General features: G+C 36.3%; 2 protein-coding genes across 4 annotated transcripts in view; one reads left to right on the top strand and one right to left on the bottom strand.

The window, feature by feature from the left end:
* Positions 1-1557: 1557 nt before the first annotated feature.
* nt5e (5'-nucleotidase, ecto (CD73)) lies at positions 1558-14430 on the top strand. The gene is made up of 9 exons (XM_079375868.1): positions 1558-2063; positions 3964-4186; positions 7849-8037; positions 10211-10408; positions 11648-11802; positions 12261-12369; positions 13217-13366; positions 13455-13655; positions 13726-14430. The coding sequence occupies exons 1-9, from the start codon at positions 1707-1709 to the stop codon at positions 13884-13886; spliced, it is 1743 nt and encodes a 580-aa protein (XP_079231994.1). The 5' UTR covers positions 1558-1706; the 3' UTR covers positions 13887-14430.
* Positions 14431-14750: 320 nt separating this feature from the next.
* The window catches only part of snx14 (sorting nexin 14), a 38991-nt gene continuing 29478 nt past the window's right edge, over positions 14751-24263 (bottom strand). For all 3 annotated transcript variants that reach the window (XM_079375866.1, XM_079375865.1, XM_079375867.1), the window contains exons 18-29: positions 23783-23975; positions 23612-23695; positions 23433-23533; positions 22867-22978; positions 19983-20023; positions 19532-19651; positions 18830-18953; positions 18375-18539; positions 16288-16383; positions 15468-15559; positions 15318-15374; positions 14751-15233 (exon numbers count right to left, since the gene is read on the bottom strand). In XM_079375866.1, the coding sequence (XP_079231992.1) occupies positions 15192-15233; positions 15318-15374; positions 15468-15559; positions 16288-16383; positions 18375-18539; positions 18830-18953; positions 19532-19651; positions 19983-20023; positions 22867-22978; positions 23433-23533; positions 23612-23695; positions 23783-23975 (1227 nt within the window). In that variant the 3' untranslated portion in view covers positions 14751-15191. The remainder of the gene's footprint in view (positions 15234-15317; positions 15375-15467; positions 15560-16287; positions 16384-18374; positions 18540-18829; positions 18954-19531; positions 19652-19982; positions 20024-22866; positions 22979-23432; positions 23534-23611; positions 23696-23782; positions 23976-24263) is intronic.

Raw genomic sequence — 24263 nt, 5'->3', positions numbered from 1 at the left:
CCTTCACTAACAACCCTTGATATTCTGAAACGTATTATGCATTAAATTATAGTTTTAGTAGTTACAATATTAGTAAAAGTTTAACATTTCTCCTGAAGACATCTGAAGACAAAGCTGATACATCAATGGGACATATAAGAGAATCACCCCTTAGTATCCTGAGCTTAGAGTAACCTCTGTCAGAGCCATAGCCTCTTGACCTGCACATTGATGTCAAAGCACAACTGCTCTTCAGACATCCTGAGATTGAATCTCAGCTAAAGGTACACTTTCATCTGCTCCCTTCTCACCTCTCCCACTGTTTCCTGTCTCTACTCTTCCTGTTGTGAACATTAAAGGTGAAAAACAACAATGTAATCAAGAAAAAAAGAAATCTTTGCAATGAAACACTTTTAAAGTGTCCTGAGGTTAGACTCTATAATAGAGTCTTGATAGAGATTGCAGCAAGACAGTGAAGAGATATTGATCTTTCTCCCACCACATTCTCAGTTTTGACTCTTTTTTTGTTTTTCTCAAATATTTCTCATGTCTCATTTGTGTCTACTTCTATTTCTCCTAAGGCATTTTAACATTTGAAGCATTGTTGATACTAAAATGAGAGATGTGAGAATCTTAGGAAGAGCAACCCCTGAGCAATAAATGTTTCCTCTGGGTCTTCAAATCTCAGCTGACTAAATTTAGAAAATGTTGACATTCAGATGAAATGGCCAAATTAAAAAAAAGTCATCAAAAGTGCTGAGATGAGATATTGTGCCCCGTCTTACAATATGTTTTTTCAAGTTCAAGGTTGGTATATTAAGATTTCTTGATGTGTTAAGTAGCCTAATACACCTAATAACCTAACCTTAATTCAAAGTAAATATATATATATATATATATATATATATATATATATATATATATATTTAAAAGTCATCATTTTAAGGAGTACGAGGGCAAAAGGTGCATTTGACTTTATTCTCCTTTCAACCACATAAAAATTAACCTCAGCTGAATTCTTAACAACAGAGTTTGACCATGCATCTGGAAATGTGGCAAGACACCAAGGCACTTTTTGTTTTTAATATTGTAGATTTATGTAGTAGCCTAAATGAAGAATCAATCAAATTGTTAGTTATTCAACTATTTTCAGACAAAGGTCTTGTTTATGTTTTTAAGCTTTGTTCCAGTTAATTAAAGCTTATTTATTTATTTAAATTTAACGGAAGAATATGTATTTGGGTGAAAAGCACCCCTGCTATTGGGGCTAAAGACATGATTAGAAATACCTGTCTGACTTTTCAGTTTGCTGACAAAGACATGGTTAGATTCAGATGGTAAATATCATATATTAAGCTGGGCGCCACCTTGGACATAATTACCATATTTATAACGAAACATGTTTAGACTAGTTCAAACTTTGCTAAAGTGATTGTTTTGAAAGTATAAATTGTTCATTTGTGCCTTTTGCCCCATGCTGGAGCCTACTCTGTGAGGTAAAAGTGCCACCTCAAACATTTAGAAGATTTTTAAACAAAACAAACCACTTTTATGATTTGCTTCCACACAAAATCTGTTGCGCAATCAATGTAGAACATGCATACATACACATGCTTTTCTTAAGGCGTACCCTGCATACACTGTTATAGCTATAGGCTATTTTAATATTGTTTTTTGGAGCTGCCTACTAACCCCTCCTCCAGACTGAAGCCCACTGAACTCTTCTGATGGGACTTCTGTCAGTTCAGAGAGGGCTGAAGAAGATGATGCAGTGGCTCAAAGCGTTGTTTTTCATCTGGATTCACTGTCGTATGTGCAGGACAGAGTTTGAGCTGACTTTGCTCCACACTAATGATGTTCACGCACGAGTGGAGGAGACCAACAAGGACTCGGGCAAATGCACCAAACCGCCTTGTTTCGCTGGAGTCGCGCGGAGATTTACGAAAATCAAAGAAGTTCGTAGCAAGGAGACAAATGTTCTCCTGCTGGACGCGGGCGATCAGTTTCAGGGGACCGTCTGGTTTAACTTCTACAAAGGCGCAGAAGCGGCGCATTTCATGAATAAACTCGGATATCATGCGATGGTAAGAATACTATTTCCAGTAATTATCGAGTTAATGAAAAACTGTTAATGGAGCTTTAGGGGCCGATAAAAATGTGGGAATGAAACAGAACGCTTGACGCTTTTAAAAATGTTCAACATTTCGGTGTGTGAACGGCCCCTTTTTAATTTGTTTTGTATCTTGCATGTTTTTCTTATGCGTTTTTTATATGTTGTCAAAGAACTTTGAAGCCAGAGACAATTTTCCATAACGTGGATAATAAAGTAGCCTAACGGAAAGTATAAACACATTACAGCTACACCCTTGCATGCAATTAAAGAAGTTCACAATGCATGTCTACACCAAAAGCAGCTGGATGTGATTAAATGTTTCAACACAAATCAGCGGGGGAAAAGATTTCTGATAGTTCTTTCAGGTCTAATTCAAGTGTTATTTTAAGAAAGAGTTCATGGTGCCAAAAACAGCTTTTGTATTGAATTCATAGCTCTATTTTAGAGTTTTGCACACATTGAACAGATTATAGACATAAAATTCAACTCTTTACAGCATCTAGCTGTTTCAGTTGCTATAGGAGTGTGTAAGAAAGAAAATGTAGTGACAATTCCTTTGTGAAAGTTGCTCATCATCACAGTGACTCGTGGGATTTCTTTTATTTAACCAGGTATCAAGTGTGTTGACAGGTTTTCCATCATTATAGGCACCAAAGAGATGTATTCCTCATTTGATCATTGACGTAATGTAGAGCAGAAGTGGACAGAGCGTGCTGGACAGGTTTTCATGAGCCACTGGAGTCTTCATTACAGTGGACAGAGCACCTGTTCAGGTGTAGTGGGACTCAAACTTGTGGAACATAAACAGAATAGGTGTTTCCCAAATGGTACCCTGTCAAAGAACATTTAGAAATGGTTGGGTGAATTCTTCTATTCAAAAAAAAGAAAAACAGCCAGAAATAGCTAACTTTTTGGACTTAATTTTTTTGACAGAATATAATTATTAAACTATATATTTTTAATATGTTAGATTTAAATGTATATTCCTATTTAATTGTTACAATATAACTAAATGTAATAGTTTAAATTAGTTATGAAAGCATTATTTTACTAATTTGACAGAATTCAGAAACAGTTCTTCTGTACAATATTATCTTGGAAATCTATTGTAAAACTTATCATGTTTTTACAGTTCAGGAATACTTGAAATCTGTATAATATAATTGCAACTTCTTTTATTGGATCTCTAAGTTGTGATTTAGAGTGACTGAAAAAAAATCAGCTTTTCAATCATATTTCCAAATGAAATATTATATATAAATATTGTAATAAAATATTCTTTTCACATGAAATCTGGCCTGTTAAAAAGATAAAGTCTTTAAAGAATAGCTTCTGAAGCTCATTAGACTGGAAACCATGGAGCATCATTTACAAAATTTTTACCTTTTTTCTTAACTTTATCTAACCTGATGATGGCCCTCTTGTAAAATATTGTTGTTGGTTTGTTTTTCTTTGTTTACCAGTTGTCTTCTAGTCTACAGATCGTTAGGAGATCTGCATATTTTATGCTCCACACAGTAATAAATAATCATGAAGGCTAATATGTTAAAGCTTGAATTCATTGAATTCTAAATTTAAAGCATAAATTGCGTAAGCCTCTTTTTGCTCTTATGGCTGGTGTCATTATTTGATTTGGCACTTTATTGAAAACTATTTTTATGTGCATGTATTTCTTCAGAACATGTTCAGTGCTGCATTAACATGCCTTTATCAAACTGCAATTAAACATTTCAAATATGACCAATTACTGGTGCATGCATGCAAATTGTACAAAAAATGCAAATACAAACCTGTGCCTTTAAACTGATTTTATGTACATCGCATATCTGTCATTTATTACTGTATAAATCATTGTTTGCGTGTTTCTTTAGGCCTTAGGAAATCATGAATTTGACAATGGAGTGGATGGCCTCATAAAACCTTTCCTTCAGGAAGTGAACTGCACTGTTCTTAGTGCTAATATTAAAGCCAATCAAAAGATTGCTCCTCGGATCAGTGGCTACTATCTCCCATATAAGATCTTCACTGTTAACTCAGAGAAAGTAGGTGTTGTTGGCTACACGTCAGTGGAGACCCCTGCTTTGTCTCTACCAGGTAAGATACTTTATTACTCTCATTACAGCCAGGCCAGGTTTACTCATGTTGCAAATCACTCTCTTAGGCCTTTCTGAAAATATGGTAATTTAAGAAGTGCTTGTTTTCAAAAGCCAGCATGTAGACTGTTTGCTATTACGTATATAAGTGAAATATGTCATTTTAAATAGTTTACTTATAGGTGTCTCATGTTAAAGTAGTCTAGCTTTTTTTTTTTTACTAACTGTAAGTAAGGTTGCAACTACATGTCAACTAACGCTCATTAATTTGCAACTACAGTAGAATAAGTTGACATGCACTTGCAAAGTGAGTTAAAGTCAGTAGAATGTCTATTGGGGACCATCTAAATATAAATTAAGCACAGTCTGCTAATACTTAAGTGACTTGTAGTTGTCATGTAGTTGCAAAGTTACTTGTTTCAAGTGGACTAAAGTGTCACAGCTCTGAAAGAAAACAGTGTCATTGTGCAGATCAAGTATTAATTCAGCTGAAATCAATAACAGCGTGAATTTCATCAAATTTTGAAGTGAGTTCAGCTCAGTTAAGCAGTTCTACAAAGGGCAGCAATGTTGTTGTTCATTTTAAAGTTTAGGCTTAAGCGATCTTGAAATCCCCTCTTTCCGTACTTTCAGTTTAGATATCACCACCTTTTTTTGAAAAACGCTCCCACACAACTAGGTGTTGTATATTTGAGGTTTAGCAGAGGGGTGAAAAACAGAGGAGAGACAACACTACAATGGCTTCCAACTCAGTTTTATTTCACTTTCATGAAGTTCAAAGCTTCCCACAAATGCACTTTTGCACGCGACTAAAGGAACAAATATACAATACATGGTTTTGTAAGTTGAAAGTGCATCATGCAAATACACACGTGATGGATCTCTATTCACAAATACATATATAAATATACACACACTGTAGCAAGGAGTTCTGAAGACCAATTTAATGGATTGCGTTTGTGTCGAAGGCTATAAAAGAGAATTTCAGCCAAGCTGACATAAGTTCATTACATACATTAATGGAGGCTAACATTTTCTTATGCAACACAAACATTTCTATTAACATTTCAGAAAATGTAGTTTAGTGTTTCATGATCCTTTAAACTGAGAAAGTGATACAAGTTCCATCCACCGGTTCTGGTTTTGTAAGCAGAATCCTAAAATTGATAAGCAACCTGAGAAATAGCCAATGTATAGACAATAAAATGTGGCTGATATGAGCATAATTGTTGGATCTAGTAAGCACTCTAGCTGCTGCATTTGGAAACAACTAAAGCCTGTTTATAGAGCCCGTGGGGCATAAATCCTAGAAGTAAGCGACTTGTCACAATAAAATAGAAATTGTTGGAAAGTATTGGCAAACATGGAAACTGTCATGTTATCTTGTGGGGACATATTTTTCAGTAATATTTAATAAAGTTTTCAGAAATGTTAATGCTCAACTACAGACCAATAAAGAGTCCAAAATAAAATTGAGTACGCACAGTGTGGTCAGCATAAAAAATGTTTATACTGTTTTATATTACATTTTACTGTAATATGTTCCAAGACATAATCACTCTAGAAGAGTTAGCTCCTTGTAAAAGCAGGCCTACATTAAGTTATATCAGCCAACTGCAGAATATTGTTTCCAAAACCACTGCTTAAAAGTGCAAACGAGGCAAGGCAAACGCACACCTTATGAGGTGCAAGTTGAAGGAAAAAATATGAATCAATTAGAGAACATTTCAAACAACCGAAACGTTGGTTAATAAATATGCTTAAGTGAGTGTGCGGTTGTTCTCCTCTAATTGATACAAAACCACTGCTAACAACATCCACATTTAAATTCAAGAACGAATCCGAAACTGTGATGACCAGCCTGTTGATAATGCAACGTGTTGACCTCACAATTGGAACCTTTGAGCTGTTTTTGCTTCCAGCAATTATTAGTAGAGCTGCAATGGTACACAAAATCCACAATTTTTTCTTCAAATTTTATGCAGTTTTCTGTTAGAAATTGGTAATTTGAGAACATCCTAAAGAAAGTGGTCACTACATTGACAACTACTGTTCAATTTATATACATTATGCAGATTTCGGCTCTTTCCTATTCTGAAATCATACACGTTACATCAAACAGGCTCCATAAGCTGCCTTACAGCATGCACATAAAAAAATACACTGACATACAAACACATATGAAATCTTGTTTTTGCAGAAAAGAATGGACATACTGTTCTTAAGAACAATTAATTAAATTTATAGCTGCAGTCCATAGGTTTTGCCTCTTTGTCACCATCTCTGTTTGAAAACATGGAATTGCAGTTACTTGCAGAACTATCTTGCTTGCGTGCACCAGCACGGCTCCAGTGCGGATGAATCTAATGTTTTGAGGAGTATGTGTGTCAGTCTGTCACTACACCGGTGTGAATCCTGTGAATCCTATGTCTTGGAATATATGACTCAAATATTGTCACCCAAATATTTCACCGTATGTTGTCATCTGAACAAGTAAGTAAAAAGTCTGCCACATTTGTTTTGACCAACTGAGGAAAAAAGCATTACAATAAATGTGACCCTGGAGCACAAAAGCAGTCTTAAGTCGTTGGGGTATATTTGTAGCAATAGCCAAAAATACACTGCATGGGTCAAAATGATTGATTTTTCTTTTATGCCAAAAATCATCAGGATATTAAATAAAGATCATGTTCCATGAAGATATTAAGTAAATGTCCTACTGTAAATATATCAAAACTTCATTTTTGATTAGTAATATGCATTGCTAAGAACTTCATTTGAACAACTTTAAAGGTGATTTTCTCAATATTTCGTTTTTTTGCTCCCTCAGATTCCAGATTTTCAAATAGTTGCATCTCAGCCAAATATTGTCCGATCCTAACAAATCATACATCAATAGAAAGCTTATTTATTCAGCTTTTACAAGATATATAAATCTCAATTTCGGGAAAATTTACCCTTATGACTGGTTTTGTGGTCCAGGGTCACAAATCGCGTTACCAATGGTGATTTAATCTAAAGATCAGTTAGCTCATATCACATCAAACTGTGCAAATTATTATTATTGGTATACTTTATTCTTAAATTATTAATTTGAACAACATCAGCATTGCGTGACTATGGGTATAGTGTGTATTAGCGTGTCGATTTCAATTTCTGTACAGTCCAATCTCTAATTGTCAATTTCATATTAAGAAATTCTTTTAACCCAAAAAAGGCAAACTGGTTTTCTTTAAAATACACATTTTGTGTAATCCCAGGCTATCTGTAATAAGAAGCACATTTAAAACTGGAATATCATTTCATTTCATTCACATGTGTTTCATATAATCCTTTCTGGATTACAATTCGCCATCAAAATGATACATTTAATTATTCCAGCTGCTGTGAGAAAAGGCTATAAACTATCCGCCACCTGCAGGATCCTCACATGCGATGCAAAGCTGTCACCAATAATTCAATGTTTCATTAAACGTCCAGTAATCCATCCCATATCATTTGAGATTACATAGATCCTAAAATCAAATCAAGATCAGATTCAGTTGACTGAGAGTGATTGACTTGCCTGGTGGCACATTTAAACAGATAAGGGTCGACAGTAGAATATACAGATTTGGTTACAGCCATGAGGGTGTTTTTTTTCATATTTATATGGTTTTACAGGCCCCGATCTCCAGTTTGAGGATGAGGTTACTGCTTTACAGCCTGCAGTGGACAAACTCATCACTTTGGGTGTTAATAAGATCATCGCCCTTGGACATTCTGGGTTCAAAGTGGACCAATATATAGCAAAGAAAGTAAGAGGAGTGGATGTTGTGATTGGAGGGCACACCAATACATTCCTATACACAGGTATGTTTCATTTAATTGCCTACGGTGTTATTATTATTAGTGTGTCAGTTTTACCTTATGTTTTTTTTCTTATGTATAGCACAGCAGTGCTGCCAACTCACGCAATTGCCATTTTTCTCACGCTCTCACGACACATGTCTGTTTTCTCACGCAGTTAAAACTGTAATAGGATTTTGGCGAAACCGTTTTGGTAAAGGCTACAGTGTATATTTGTGTTTGCGCTCTGGAAAGCGACCAAACTTTCTTTTTTTGTTCTTAATTATTTTTGGCGTTTTAGATCTGATAGGAAGCGAAATGAGAAAGAGAGAGGGGGTGGGATCAGGAAGGGTCCTCAAGCTTGGGACGCCTGTAGCACAACAGCGCAGACTGTCTATTTACAACGTGTTTTCATAGCATTGAGCAATGTGGCCAATCACAGTCATATCTGTTGATTTCTTGAACACTTGGCCATCATCGTGTTCAACATCAGAATTCACTCACCTCTAAACGCCAGATTTTTTCTTGCAATTACTAATTGATGACAATTTGCAACTAAATTGTGCTGTTTTTGTTGTTGTGCGGTTAACTGTGGAACTGCATAAAATAAGAAAATATAATTTTACAGAGGCTAAACAAAGTACACTTTCACTCAAATAATGAAATTTAACATAAGGTGTAGAATAGAGGTCCACTCTGTTTTACCAGGTCCACGAATTAGAGGATAATTTGTGAATAAATGTATTTGCTATAGGTGTGCATTGGACTCTCCGTTCCCAACACTTTTCAAAACAAAATGACGCTCATGATAAGAACAACTTTCATTTCCACTCTCTTAATAGGGGCTTTGGTCTCTTGGAAGTGGTTTATGGTGTATGCACAGGTGAATTTACCCAAGGACTTGTACTGATCCCACCACAAACAAAGTGACGCCTCTATTACCACTCCCATTAAATTTGATTAATTTTTTTTTTTAATAAAAGACATGAGCTTTGTGACCATAATGGGTGTGTTGGGCTAAAGATGAAACAGTATTTTTTTTGTTGTATTTTGATCCAAACAGCTAACCAGCACTGATGTGAGAGTTTCTTTCTCTTCAGAAACTCTGGTCAGGCTGCCAAATACTACTCATTAGCATGTTACTCACCTCTGCTGCAGCCTTTGTGTTTCTAGGCAAGCAGGAATAAACTAACCCCAAGTATTAGACATGGGTATCAGAGTATTGGACATTCTGTCCTCTGGCCATGAATGACGCCATAAATTAGGTGACTTGCTAGGAATAGGTGTGTTCTTATTTGGTGTTATTAAGTGGCCAGATTTTTTTGGCTGATAAGATGGGGGGAAAAATGCAAAGACTTACATTAAAGAAGAGACCCAAGCTATATCTACACAGCTGAAAATAATCGACTTGGAGGTGGAGATGTTTAACGTTTGTCGGTATTGTGTAAGAATACTCCTCTTTCATGTGGTTATTGCAGGACATTTAACAAATCCACAATTCAATCTATAAACCATTTTGCTTGAAAATATGGGTGGGCTTTAAAGTTAAAGAAGTAGAACATTAGTCAGAACAGAACTGTCCAAAAGTCAGTAATCACTTTTGTTTCTGTTACAATTCCTTACTGTAGTTATAACAGTAAATTATGCATAATCACCAGCAACTATCCCTAAACCAAACCCTAAGCCTTTAGGAAGTACATGTTGTTAATAAACATCACTCAGTAATTAAATGAGTAATTTCACTGTAATACGCAAAAATTGACTTCTCGTAATTAATAAACCTACAATAAATGGTTTATATACATTATATTTTGGAAAAATGTAATTACTGTTTTTTTTTTAAACTTTCACTGTAGTTTGCAGTTTGGTTGTTCCAAGCATCTTGGAGAAGTTGTATCTAGGCGGTCTCATTTGTTTCTGTCACTTGATGTAATGCCAGACAGACTCAATGATGGTGAGCTCAGATCTCTGTGAGCCCATACTATTTGTTCCTGGACTCCTTGTCCATACAAAAAAACCTCTCTGGATTATTGCAGTATTAGTAAGAGGAATGTCCATCAACATGACACTAAAGCACATTATATTAATAACTACTAAAACAAATGTTTTGGGGAAGAATTTAATGTGCTTAAGACTTGCACAGTATTATTACTGTATTGAATGTAAGTATTTACTCTTTGTCCATTCATTTCTGTAGGAACTCCACCATCCACAGAAGTTCCTGCAGGACCATATCCGTTCATGGTCCAGTCAGATGATGGGCGCCAGGTTCCTGTGGTCCAGGCCTATGCATTTGGGAAGTATCTGGGATTCCTAAAAGTGACTTTTGATTCAAATGGAAATGTTGTGAAGTCTTCAGGCAATCCAATTCTTCTGGATAACTCAACAGCACCAGGTAGGATAACTGTAGACATGGAAACAAATTAGAGAATTGAAAGCACATGGCAAGTCAATAAAGCTTACAGGACAACAGGGTTCCGGAAGATAAAATCCCATCTTCGCAGTAGGGAAACAGTCTTTCTGCCATAAAGATGTGGGTTTTTTTAAACTGTGTTCAGTGGTCAAATCTGAGCTAAGAATTTTCTCATCATAAAAATGAAAACCTTAACAAAGGTAGTTGAGCAGAAACTGCCCAAGCCGATGAAGCTTTGCCAAGGATGTAATTGAGTTGGTTCACAGTAATAAACAGGAAAATAAAGCTGCTACATCCACTACTACCTTGAGTCGTAAAGCCACTGCCATCAGCTGGCGATTGGCTGGTTGTTTTACTGCTAGCTTGAGTTGAATCATGTATTTTTGCTGCAGGGCCCAGGACGAGATTAATGATTGCCTTCGGTGTACTCCACTCATTCAAAGTCCAAGTGATTTTATCTCGTCATACATGCTCCAACCAAAGTTCAAAATAACAAATATAATCAACAAAATATTCAAATTAAACCTTCCAAACCTAAAAATAAACATGCTGAGAGCAGCAAAACTAGGCATAGGCCCTAGCCTGAAGGTACAGGCCTCTCTTTACCTTACAGAAAAAGCACTGATGAGCTGAAAACACCAGCAAACATGGAAAGTTGGAGTTTAACAATCTCTGAGGAATTCTGCTTAAATAAAAGTGTAATACAGCCTGCAACTAATCAGCGAGCAAATTCTCTTCTTTTCCTGGATTTTTCCAGATTTGCGTTAAGCTTGCAATGTTGTGATCTTGGACTGGTTTAGTTCAAGTCTTAGAACTCTTGATTAAATAATTTTTCAAAATCCTTATAGAGAAAACAAACAGGAAACCAGGACCACTGAAAACTTGGGCACTCAATGGACATTAGTATACTACTATATCTTTTCCCAAAACAGTCAGAGGAATGCCTCAGGCTTCATTTGCCCATCACTACCGTTCCAATCCTCACGTGCGTTTTCATGACAAAACGTGGCAGTCATGATCCTGAAGGACCACTGTCCTACAGAGTTTCTCCAATTAAACACTCCTGAACCAGCTAATCAAGGTTTTCAAGAGTACTTGAAACTTCCAGGATGGTGTGTTGGAGCAGGATTGGATACCCCTGTACTATACTGTATCTATCAGATGTGATGCATCTCTACTGTGGATTACTGATATGTCAACCTGTGATCTGACTCTGTCTAGATCCAGTCATTCAGGCTGAAGTGGATGCTTGGAGGAAGAATCTGGCCAATTACTCTGCTCAGCATGTGGGACAGACTCTAGTCTATCTCAATGGAACATTTGAGGAATGTCGATTTCGTGAATGTAATTTGGGAAATTTGATCTGTGATGCTATGGTGAGTGAATAAGTCATCAAAAAAAGTTGGAACACCAAACATGCCAAAACTTTGCATGTTGATAAAGCACACTGAAGAACTACAAAGACAGACTGTTTTTAAATGAATCTTGTATTAACGTCTGTCTTGTCTTGACTTGGATCACTAGAGAAAGATGTTGATACCAGGCGCAAACACATTTAGAAACAATCTTTGTACCTGAAAAGTTCAATCAAGCACTTATCGCTCAGCCAAAACCAAAATGCAAAACCTCAAACCCAATATGAACTAATCTTGAAAGTAATAAAATCATCCAAGCAGCAAACATTTTAACCAGTGGCAAAGTGAAAATAAAAATTTTAACTAAATGGTAAATTAGAGTACTGTCAACTCTAAACAGACATGCTATATAATATGGTGGATTTGCTGAAAATCGTGCTCATAATACCCATAGGACACCTTTTCTGCTTGTATTTCAGGTCCACAATAATATTAAATATGCTGATGAAATCCAGTGGAACCATGTTAGCTCTTGTATTCTGAATGGTGGAGCCATTCGATCACCTATTGATGAGCGAAACAAAAATGGTATGAGAAACTGATTCACAATCACTTATGCTTCCTAACTGGACAGATCGATATCCCTTAAGTTTAACTCACTTGGTGTTATACTGAGACGATTAAGCATTCCCTTAAATTTGAGCAATATATATAGACACACACACATGCAAAAGTTTGGGAACCCTTGGTTCTGTGTGTGGTTACCTGGATGATCTACGACTGTTTTTTTGTTTTGTGATGGTTGTTCATGAGTCCCTTGTTTGTTCTGAACAGTTAAACTGAGCTCTGTTCTTCAGAAAAATCCTCCAGGTCCTGCAGAATCTTCAGTTTTCCAGCATCTTTTGGATGTTTGAACCCTTTCCAGCAGTAACTGTATGATTTTGAGATCCATCTTTTCACACTGAGGATGATTGAGGGACTCAAACACAACTATTAAAAAAGGTTCAAACATTCGCTGATGCTCCAGAAGGAAACACGATGCATTAAGAGCCTTTAAAGAAAACTTTTGGAATATGAAGATCAAGGTAAATTGCACTTAATATGTCTTCCAGGAAACATGCAAGTACCTTCTGAAGGGCAGTACTAAATGGAGAAAAATATTATTTCAACAAAATACCAGAAACATCATCCTGTTCAAAAGTCCCCCCCCCCTCGGCTCTTAATGCATCGTGTCTTCAGTACCAAATAAAAAATAACATGCATTTTGTATGATCTCTCTTATTTTGTTAAAATTATTCACATTTTCACAGATTCTGCAAGGAGTTCCCAAACTTTCGCATACATAATCTTATCAAAATCTATACATATAATCTTTCAAAATCTTCAGTGCATATTAGAAATACTGAAACACAGCTAATTCATGTTTGGATTGAAGGCTCCATCACAATGGAGGATCTGATCTCTGTGTTGCCCTTTGGGGGTACATTTGACCTGGTCCAGCTGAATGGATCTACACTGCGAGAGGTCTTTGAGCACTCTGTTCACAGATATGGAGGAAGCACTGGTGAATTCCTACAGGTGTCAGGTACGTTTACTTTGGGAAATTCTTGTAAACTGTTTATAAGTGAACTAGAGTTCCCCCTCAATTTGAGTTCTCATGCATCCCTCTGCAGGGTTTCAGGTGGTGTATGATTTATCAAAATCATCTGGAAACCGTGTTAAAAGCGTGAATGTGCTCTGCACTGAGTGTCGAGTGCCCCGTTATGAACCGCTCAACCCAAAGAAGGTGTATAAAGTGGTGCTGCCCTCTTACCTAGTGGACGGAGGAGATGGATACTCTATGATCAAAGCACAGAAACTCAAACATGACAGCGGTAAGTCATTATATATGCACATTTCATCAAATACTTGTCATTACAATATACTATGTACCATATTCCATAGGCGACCTGGATATAGCAGTTATTGCCAGCTACATCTCAGAGAGGAAGAGAGTTCATCCAGCTGTGGAAGGACGTATTCAGTTTACAAGCTCTTGTATTGGACCTCGAGGATATATGTCCACTATTCTTCTGGTGTGGGTACTCTGGGTCATGTTTGTTTAGTCATTTATTATGCAATTACAAAAAAAAAACATGTAGCCAACTGTGTGCAATTGTACAGTCAGAAAGAGAAAAAAAACCCTTTAATCCAAAGATTAGTTACTGTCATAGAAGCAAACAGCTTAACACTGTAACATAGTGAGGATCAAAGAAAGTCAGTCGTCTTGTTAAACAAACTCTTATTCTATAGAAATCTTCAATACAGGCACTTTCTTCTATATCTCTTTAAAATGTATAGAATTCATAGAGGGTATACTATGCTGAATCTCACAAAAAGATGTCCAGATCATGTTTCACTCACAAAAATCGAAATCAATTTTATGCCCATTAAGATATTTTGTAATATTTCATGATAATTCAGCTAAACCTAACCTCAAATTCTCATAACTGCAAGGTGAAAACAAACTAAAAAATTAAAGTGTGAAGTAGAATTATGTATCATGGTAGTATGATTTAATTCATGTCGACTTTTATTGTTTTGCACTACAGTAATATATAATTATTATTTTTTCATTTTTAAAAATAGACTGCCATATAAAAATAAAAAGCTGAAAAAAACATTTGGTCCTCAAACAGACCTCAAAATATCTTTTCATATTTCCTTCTCAATTATGACCTGTACATCTTTTCACGAGATTCTTATAAAAAAGGGTAAAGTTATTTATCTGTCATTTGTTTCTTGATCATTATGGTTAAATAAACAGCACAGCTTGGGATGATCATAGATAGCGGTTTGACTGGAAAGAAATAGCCATTCTCTTATTCTAAGTTAGCTATTCATATTTTTATAAAGCATTTATTTTAAATAGATTACATATATATAAAAAAAGATTTATTGTAAAACACATAACCAGGGACAAAACAGCTGGATATATTAAGATTTTATTTACTGAGCACAAAGCCAGAACATTTACAAAGCATTTGTTTCCCCCGGTACTGTTATTCTGTACATGGCTAACAAATGAAATTTCTCAGTTCGGTCTTTGATTTTTTTTTTTTTTTTTACTTCTCTGTATCTTTTGTCTTTTTGAGTATCTTCAGGGGCCATCAAGATTGTAAAATGGTTTATTTACATCTGATCTGAAGAATGTTATCATGCTGATAATGCCATTATGTGTGTTGAATCATGCGTAATGTACTTGATCCAAACCTTCTGTTATAATGCTGTTAACTAGACTGGAAATATAGGGCAGGCTTCCAATGATTCAATGAAAAACCATGGCATACAAACCCCATTAAAGTCAATAAATAACTGTTTTAGTAGTGCAATAAACGCTTTATAATGTTGATGTTAGTTCCGATAATGTTTTACATCCATCTACTGGAGACGGAGAGACCTGCCTTCTGATTCTACAAAAGACAAAACAGCAGAAGCTCCATTAATACCATGATGAGCTGCTCTGTGTCACAGTGAGACTATTAAACTACATTTACCTCACTGAGCTCTGGGAACAGCTCCTGGACAGCGATGTCAAGCAACACGTACGTCATCTATCAGCAAAAAAGATCAATGAAAGAGAAAAGGCCACTTAGCAGAGCGTGAGAGCGTTTGAGGACGTTAGGTGAGTGTACAGCAGTTTGTACCTGTTTGTTGAGCAGAGGCTGCTGAATGGTGTCGAAAAGCATCTTGACTCCCTCATACTTCGCTTCCTCGCCGATACATTTCCCAACTAGATCTGAGAAACACCACACATCAATTAGGGATGTTCATCTAAATGATGTAAGTATAGGGACCAGTTCTCACTATTAACTAGTTGCTTATTAGCATGCATTGGCTGTTTATTAGTACATCGTAAGGTAGAATATGTGCTTTATAACTATTAATAAGCAGCAAATTAGGAGTTTACAGAGTCAAAAGTCGTAGTTACACTGCAAAAAAAAAAAAAGCTTTTCTTACTTAGATTTTAGTCTTGTTTCCAGCCCAGATCAAGAATTCTTAAATCAAGAAGGATTTTCTAGACAAGTCAAAATAATCTACCAATGTGGAAGCAAATGATCTTATTTGATATGAGATTATTTTGCTTACCCCACTGGCATATTATTCAGCTCGTTTCAAACATAAACTCACTTAATTTTGATTTATGAAAACAAGACCATTTTTACTTTTCTAGAAAATCCTTCTTGATTTAAGAATTTTTAGATATCTGGGCTGGAAACAAGACAAAAAAAAACACTTTTTTTGCAGTGTAATGGTTTGTTAATAGCGAGAATTGGACCTTAAAATAAAGTGACTGTGTTTTCTCCTCCCTTTTAAATGCTAACTGCACTCCTTTATATGGGTAGGTATGTATTATTATTTGCATTTATTACTTATTTAAATGAACCTTCAAAATGACAACACAACTATAAATGGATAGGAAAATATACTCGAGAGGTCTGGCTTTAAACAGCTGTTATGAAGTACCTGGCAGGTAGTTCATCATCTCCTTAAAGGTCTGCTTGGCTCGTCTCTGTTTGTCCTCAGGAGAGCGTTCCTCTGTGCTTTCACAGAAAACAGCATCTGCAGAGGTGCAGGATCTGATCAGTTAAAGAACACAAATCTACCCATGATCAACATTTATCGAGAAAAGAGTGTTTCCTAACCCTGATCCTGGAGGTACACCGACACAGCACATTTTGTATGTCTATTCAATAAAACACTTGATTAAACTCGTCAGCTAGTTTGTAGAGACTGCACTGCGTTCCACTTCAAATCTGGGCTTTTTTTTACTAACTTTGTGCCATCCTGTGGACTTCATGATGAGTGCTTATGTTGTGCCAGAATGTGTTAAAATGGCACATTATAAGCTCTTGATCACCTGGAATTCACAATGGAGCCGATTTATTTATTTACTTAATTGTCAGAATTATGTACTTCTTGAAATTTTGTGACCTTTTCTCAATTATGGTCATGAACATGCCTGCAAAGTGTCTCTGAATCCCAAACTCTGAACCACAGTGCATGAATCAAACCCATGGTCTTGGCTTTACTAGCACCATGTTCTGCTGTTTGAGCTTCAGGACAACACACAGATGATGTGCTTTTCCATACTGCTTCAGTTAAAAAAAAAAAAAAAAGTCTTTCTTTTTGAGAAGTGTTAATATTAAAGGTGTGCTATTTTACCTGATTTTTGGTGATACTCAGATTTTGGATATAACAAAGGGACACATAAAGAACAGGTTTGCTCGCTCCCTCTGTCAGAAACTAGGGGTCGAGGGTCTGCCAGCAGAAACTTCTAGTAATGGTGATGGTGCTTCCCCGAGGGAATCGCTTGGGGAATTCACAGTGTGAATGTAAGTGGAAGGAAGTCATGGAACAAGTTGGATAAGGTACTCATGGCATGCGTCCAGGAACAAACTACAATCCCAGTTACAGAAAAGCTGGGATGTTCTGTGAAATGCCATAAAAATTCATTTCCAATGTTTTCACTGACCAACTTAATTTTTATATTGATTTTGATGGCTGCAACACACTCCTAAAAAGTTAAGACAGTGGCATGTTTAACACCTTTTCATTACAATGTTTAATCAATTGAGAATTAAGGCTACTAATTGCTAAAGTTTGCAAGCAAAATATTTGTCCAATCTCACTTCATACAAGACTTCAGCTGCTCAGCAGTCTGTGATCGTCGTTGTCTGATACATTTCCAGTCTTTTTGACTCTCTGAGATGAGCTCTGACCCAGAGAACCTGGCGGCTTCACTGCACAGAACTGACATACAGCTTTCTCCTAGAGCAACAGATATTCAAGTTGCATTTGTTGATGCAGCAGCAGACTGTGGAAAATGACAGCAGTTTTCAGAAGTACTCCTGAGTCCATGGGGCTATATTTAACACCGCAGCATGACTGACAATGCCATCTGAGAGCTCAAAGGTCAAGCACATTCAACTGTGCTTTGCCCTACACAGACTGATATTCCTCTGTATTCCCTGAATCTTTTCACATTATTATATATGGTAGTTGGAGAACGACCTAAATTCTTTGTGATTTTGCATTGAGAAATGTGATTTTTGATTTGTTTGACACTTCTCTCATGACATTTGGCACAAAGTGATGAGCCATGAGCCAGCTTTGCTTGAAAAGAGATGCTCCTTTTATACCCAAACATGATACTGTACCTCACCTATTACCATATACACCTGCTAACTGAACTGTTCCAAAACAGGATATTCAATAACCTTTTCACTTTTATTTTGCCTCTGTCCCAATATTTCCTGTACTGTGTTGCAGCCATCAACATCAAACTTTGTTTATATTTACAAAATACAAGTTGGTCAGTGAAAACGTTGGAAATGTAAATTAAATAAAAATAAATCACGAACTCTTGATTTTATCGCATTTTACGCAAACATCTCAACTTTTCAGGAATTGGGGTTGTAACTGCTATTCTGTCTGTCTATGTAGAAGTTGTTTATGATGCATATTTAGGCAATATTTGAGTTTTTAGTATAACAGGTATTAGGTATTGAAGAACTTGAAGATGTGATTTTATAAAGGTGGAGCACACAAACCTCGCAGCAGAGTGATGAGAGAGACGAGGCGATACTCTTGCATGAGCTGCTCTAATTTGAACTGGAAATAATGGCCTACATATGCCTCTAGTGTCCTCTTCAAGAGAATACGAGCTCCGCTCAGAAAGTGATGCAGCCAGTCAGGCATATGGAACATCACCCGACCTGAGACAAAAAAAACTAATGAGTCACATGACTTCAGGAGAAAAGCGCACGAGTTGTGTGGACACACTTTCATGGTCATTATGAACTCTTATTTTTGTGTTCTTTGGAATAAAAACACCAAAGAGATGAGTATATTTTCATGTTTTGTGAACTTTTCCTTTAATAAAACTTTGAAAGGATACTTCATGTGTTTGCTCTAATTTTCCTAATCATACTTCACATAAAAAAACTACTTTTTTTAAAGTGTTACGATGAAAAAAAAAAAGTTGAGTTGAATTATATTCACTTACCTATGTACATCATGTAGTCATATACTCCATCAACCTCCATCAGCTCCATGAAGTAGTTCTGGTTGTGTTTTCTCTCCTGGCCCTCTGACAGATTGGCATTGTTTTTGTACACCTCATTGAATAGCTAAAATGGTATGAGTGTTAATGGAGTGATGTTAACAGACAACATGAAAGATTTATTTTTTGATTAATTTTTGAATGATGGATTTCCAAATCTATTATTTCAGTATGGTTTGCACCGATACATCCCAAAAATATACATTTTAACTGCATCTTCAAATATGTCGAAACTTAAATATTTCACATGTTCTTTTCAGCAATAAGGCTAATATAAATATTATCAATGGTGAGAAAATGTAAAGTAATGTAAAAAAAAAAACTACAGTAAAAAATTCCCTGCTGTAAATGAATATTTTTTTAAGATTGGGACAAAACTCCTAAGTGATATTCAATTGAAAGAGCAGATAATTGTGTGTTTCGGGTAGGTGTGTTCAGACTTTTGTGCTACAATGGTTTTAAATGTACTTTTGTAGAGACTAGCAACCAGAAAATTATTTTTGTCCATATCAAATTCTCAGATGCTAAGGATTCTAATACATTACAAGATCCAAAACATTTTAAGAACTATTCTAATAGCTTTTTTTTTTGAAAGAAAGAAAAAAGCCTTTATTGAAATAAAAGTGTTCTGAGTAGTGAACGCACCTTTTTATTATTTTCTGCAGTGGGGCTGAGGATGGTGAGCTCAGGTCTGCTGGGTTTGGGTTTGGGGGATTCACAGGAACTGAAGAATGACTGGATAAATGGCTCCAGGTTTTGCCCTTTCTGGAGAAAAGCAGCAAGAATAAACATCATGACAGCAGTTATTATGCTTTTCAAATTTTGGGAGAAACTGAAAGTAAAAAACAACTCATATTTGTCTTTTGGCAGAGGGACAACTCGTACAACAACAACTCATATTTGTCCTTTGGTCCCACATTTTATATATATATATATATTCATTTTTAATTTTATTTACACCTGATGCAAAACAACTAGTTATTTCATCCCATACATAAAATCTAAAGAAATCTAGAGACTGTACAGCAAAAAATGTCTAAAGTGACTTATGAGTATATTGTGATTATAATACAGACAATAACAACCAAATTCTTACCTCTTTGATCAGTTTTCCTGGCACAGACTTAAATATCTTCCCTGCAGAGACAAACAGAAATGCATTGAAATAATTTCATTATATTGAGAGCCTACTTTTCCCATGCTTTATAGATTTTTATATTTTATAATGATTTCTGAATGGACTGAAGAGGATTTTTAGCCAAAAATCCTCTTCAGTCCATTCAGAAATCATTATAAATACAAGTTTATGTCTCTTTGTTACATAAACCATAATTCTAAGTATTGAACTGTGGAATTTCCTCCTTTATTGCTAGCAGATGTTCTCAAGTTGTGTCGGACTGGATAAGGAAAACGTGGGATTGTCATTTAGGCTTAACAGCTGAGTTTCTTACAGAACCACTCTGGCAAGCATCGCAAAAAGTCCTCTAGAGATTTTAAGAAAATGATTTTTGGATCATAATCTGCTGTGAATCTTTCTCAAAGAACTCCTCTCTTCTCTCTGAGAAACATCTCCACAGCTGTGGTCTCCACAGAATGTTTAACTTGTGTTGTCAGATTGATTTATGGGCTTACTCCAAACAGACTGTTGTAGACTGGTTTCTCCCCACTGACTATCTAGCAATTCTACAAACTTCACCAGCCGGGGCAACTTTCAATACATATCCAATCAGATTTCAGAATTGCACCAACTGGATAAATAACATTTGATGCGGTTTAAATAGCTAATATACTCTTGTATGTGACAAATCCACTGAAGTCTATATTAATGCTTAAGGGCAAAAATGAATGAAATTAGGTCAATGATTTACAGTTGCCTCAAAAAGTAGGCTACTTGGGTTACATTATAAGTGACATTAGCAAAAAAAGGTGTCATTTTAAATCAACAAGCACACTTTTTAAGCAAAAAAAAAAATCTAGTGTTGATATTGAAGTTGTAAAACATTGTGTTCATTGGAAATAATGTGATACAACTCCAAACTCTTAAAACTCAGACTTTAGCATCATAAAACACCGCTGTAATATAACGACATTTCACTAAATCATACGAAACCTTTTGGGGGCTACTGTAAATTACACGGTGGTTATTAATATTATTATTATTTACTGAACATCTTAATCATTCTGCTGAAATGCAGCACTTTATACACTCCCTTTTTCAGAAACACCTGTAAACCCACTATTCATGCGATTTTATAATCAGCCAATCATGTGGGAGGAGCACAATGCAAAACCTCAGGAAGTTGACGATGCAGAATGCCTGCAGTCCCAACTACTCAACGCCACATCCTCAAATTCCCTCATAATAGGTTGATTAAAAAAAGTTGGTTGTAAAAGTTGGTCCTACGAAGGGCACGGTCACAAACTGCATTATGTAAATAGGGGCATTCTTTTTAACCCTCTGCATTAAACACAGTAATGCATGCAAGACCTCCTGCACTGTAAGAAAAATGCTCAAATTTGTACCTTTAAGGGTACAACAGCTCCCTTAAAGGGACAAAGTTGTACCTAATCTACTCCTAAAAGGTGCATATTAGTAGTTATATGTACCCTTAAGCTAACACTTTGAAATGATTAGACAAATATGGTAGTCACTTTCTTCTCGTTTTCTAGAGAAGAAAGCTTCCAGTAATGATATTCATGGCTGAGAACATCCATAAGGTTCTTGTAAGACAGTTAGAATTTTTACATGATCCCCCTCTCTTATCCAAAAATCAATACATCATTTCCTTCCTATAGTTTCCTCCTCTAAATGTTCACACACAACGCCCCGTTGATGATGCCTTTTCACTACACGGTGCCAATTCCCACAACTGGCTGCCTAATATGAGTTATAAATGTCATTCACAGATGTCATACCATGTTGCTGAACACCAAAGGCCAACCAGTCTTGATCCCTGACACAATTCAGCCCTGCAGAGCGCATAGTGAATACTGCAGGCTGGTGCAGGAGCTGTGGTTAGATCCATTTCCAGCGATAGCCTTCATTTATTTTAATATGAAAAGATTTTAATGACTGCATATACACTGACTGATATGATTAAGTTCTCCATCTTGCTGGCAGAGCACACCTCTCCTTTTTCTTTGGACCAAAGGGGTCACACCAGTTGTGGAGCAGGAAAAAAACATTTGTGATAGACATTAGCAGGGTAGAACAGAACACATCGTTATTCATAGTTTTACTGCATGGTGTCGGTTCCTGTCAAAGCTACTGAGCTCAGACCAACAAGGAGACCAGACCAGCTGCTAACCACAAACAAATAAACAACATCTCCTGGGGCTCTCACACATTTTAAGAGTTTACTCTTAGGTGCCAAAAAAGTGAGCAGCAGGTGGAAATGCCTTGTGGAGAACAGAGAGGTCTATGGAGATTAATGAGATTAGCCAGATTAGTGTGAGGTTATGTAACTCATATAACCACTCAACAGGACAGACTGGAAGAACATAGCCTGGTCTGATGAATCTCAAAGTTGAACGCATGACTCCATGAACCTGCCATGTGTGAACAGTTCATATAATATTGGCATGCATAATACAGTCGTTTTCACAGATCTATGTGAACAGGGATTGTTTTGACAATGTTGTCGTCCATTTAGTACATTGCTGAATAAACATACCCTCAGACAACGGTGACATGCAATATGTGCAGTGTTGGGGGGCTCCAGAAACGAGGTTGAGAGCAAAGGAAGGTCTTAGCCAGTATTAGAATAGCGTTCATCTGTGTATATATATACAGTGTAAAATATACACACTAATCAGGTTCAGTGAGGATATTTTTCAATTTATTACATTATTAAAAAATGGTGAAATAATTCTAATAAAGCACAGAAGACGCTGGCCAAATAAAACCAAACCAAATGAGCAGACGTGTTGTGTGAAGTTAAGCAGATTATGTGGATATGGTTAAGGGAGGTTAAACATACCCAGATTGACATCCAGAAGCATTTTGTCATTGAACTGAGACTCGATGCTGTGAGGTGACAGGAAGTCTGCCAGCAGCTGACTGTTACTCAGTTCAGGGTGATGCAGCAGTTTCTTTAGAAAACAAGCAGATACATTATGCATCATGTCATCATAACCAGAAATCAAAACATATAGTAAGACAGTGAAGCTTAAAAAAGCAAGACTTTGTGTACTTAATAAACAGAAAAACATTGATAATCATGTTACACGTATACATACAGAGGACTGTTTAAGCATAAACTAACTGTCTTTCTCTATATAAATACTGTAGATCACCTTTTCTTTTCATATATAAAGTAAATTATACATGCAGCAAATCATTGTTCATTTCTCTCTAATTCACTGTCTATTCAGCATTTAACTAGTTTCAATGATACAACTTGAACATGATACATTCAATTTACATTAATAATGCACTTTGATACATTTTAAGGCCTGATTTCAAGTACCATTGTGGCAGATTGATGCTGTTTGTACTTCTCTTTGTTAATAAGATGAAGCAAGTGTACAAGCTCAAGTAAATTACCTGTAAATATTCCTCAAATTCAATTCGTTTGGAGGACAAGAATTCATAATTCTTTGGTCCAATGATTCTTTTAGAAGGGAGTTGAGCATCCTGGAATGGGCCTGTAATAGAAATCAAACTAGAGATATAAATAATCCATAAACATGAAGTCTCGGTCATGAAGAGGAAGACAACTTTACCATGAAATTCTGTGAGTTTAGATTCCAGCACATAAAACTCCAGGTATCTTCTGTACACAGACCAACCCTCAGCCTCATGCCCCACTGCAAAGCAAATAATCACTTTCTCAAAGTGGCTCTGTTCTCACAGTATAAAAAATAAATAAAATGGAGTTTAGTTCTGAAACTCACCATTCTTCCTGTCGTGGCGCTCCACGTCGATGCAGAAGACTGGAGTGCGCTCTTTCTTAACCTCATCCTCATAAAAATCCACATAAGGGATTGAGATGGTCCAAGCAGCAAGGTTGCGCAATGTTCCTGGAGTTCCAGCCACCTCCACAGGCCCTGGAGAGTCGTCCTCAAACACCATCACTGCTTCCTCCACCTGACCGCACAGAGTAGTGAACGCTCAGCCAGCGGTTTCAAACGTTTTTAGCACCAAAATGGAATTCAGTTGAACTCGAAAAAGAGCAGAAATTAAAATGCCTGCATATTTGTGTGCATGCTCTGTAAAGGTTTCGATTGCATCATGTTTCTGAAGGATTGAGCATTGTAGCAAGATACATCCGTTGAGTGTGAACGCAATGGCCAAACAGAAAGGCTTAAGTTTTTCAGAATCCATTCAATTCTGCTCAAACGACTAATTAATGCTTTAATGTACTATTTACCTATA

The sequence above is a fragment of the Barbus barbus genome, assembly GCF_936440315.1.
Source record: "Barbus barbus genome assembly, chromosome: 24".
Lineage (NCBI taxonomy): Eukaryota > Metazoa > Chordata > Actinopteri > Cypriniformes > Cyprinidae > Barbus > Barbus barbus.
Note: the sequence above shows the minus strand (reverse complement) of the source record. Positions and strands in the feature narration are given on the sequence as shown.

Coding starts and splice junctions, on each gene's coding strand:
- nt5e (XM_079375868.1), top strand. CDS start 1,707: ATGGGACTTCTGTCAGTTCAGAGAGGGCTGAAGAAGATGATGCAGTGG. Junction 8,038..10,210: donor CAATACATTCCTATACACAG/GTATGTTTCATT, acceptor TCATTTCTGTAG/GAACTCCACCATCCACAGAA. Junction 12,370..13,216: donor TGATGAGCGAAACAAAAATG/GTATGAGAAACT, acceptor TTTGGATTGAAG/GCTCCATCACAATGGAGGAT.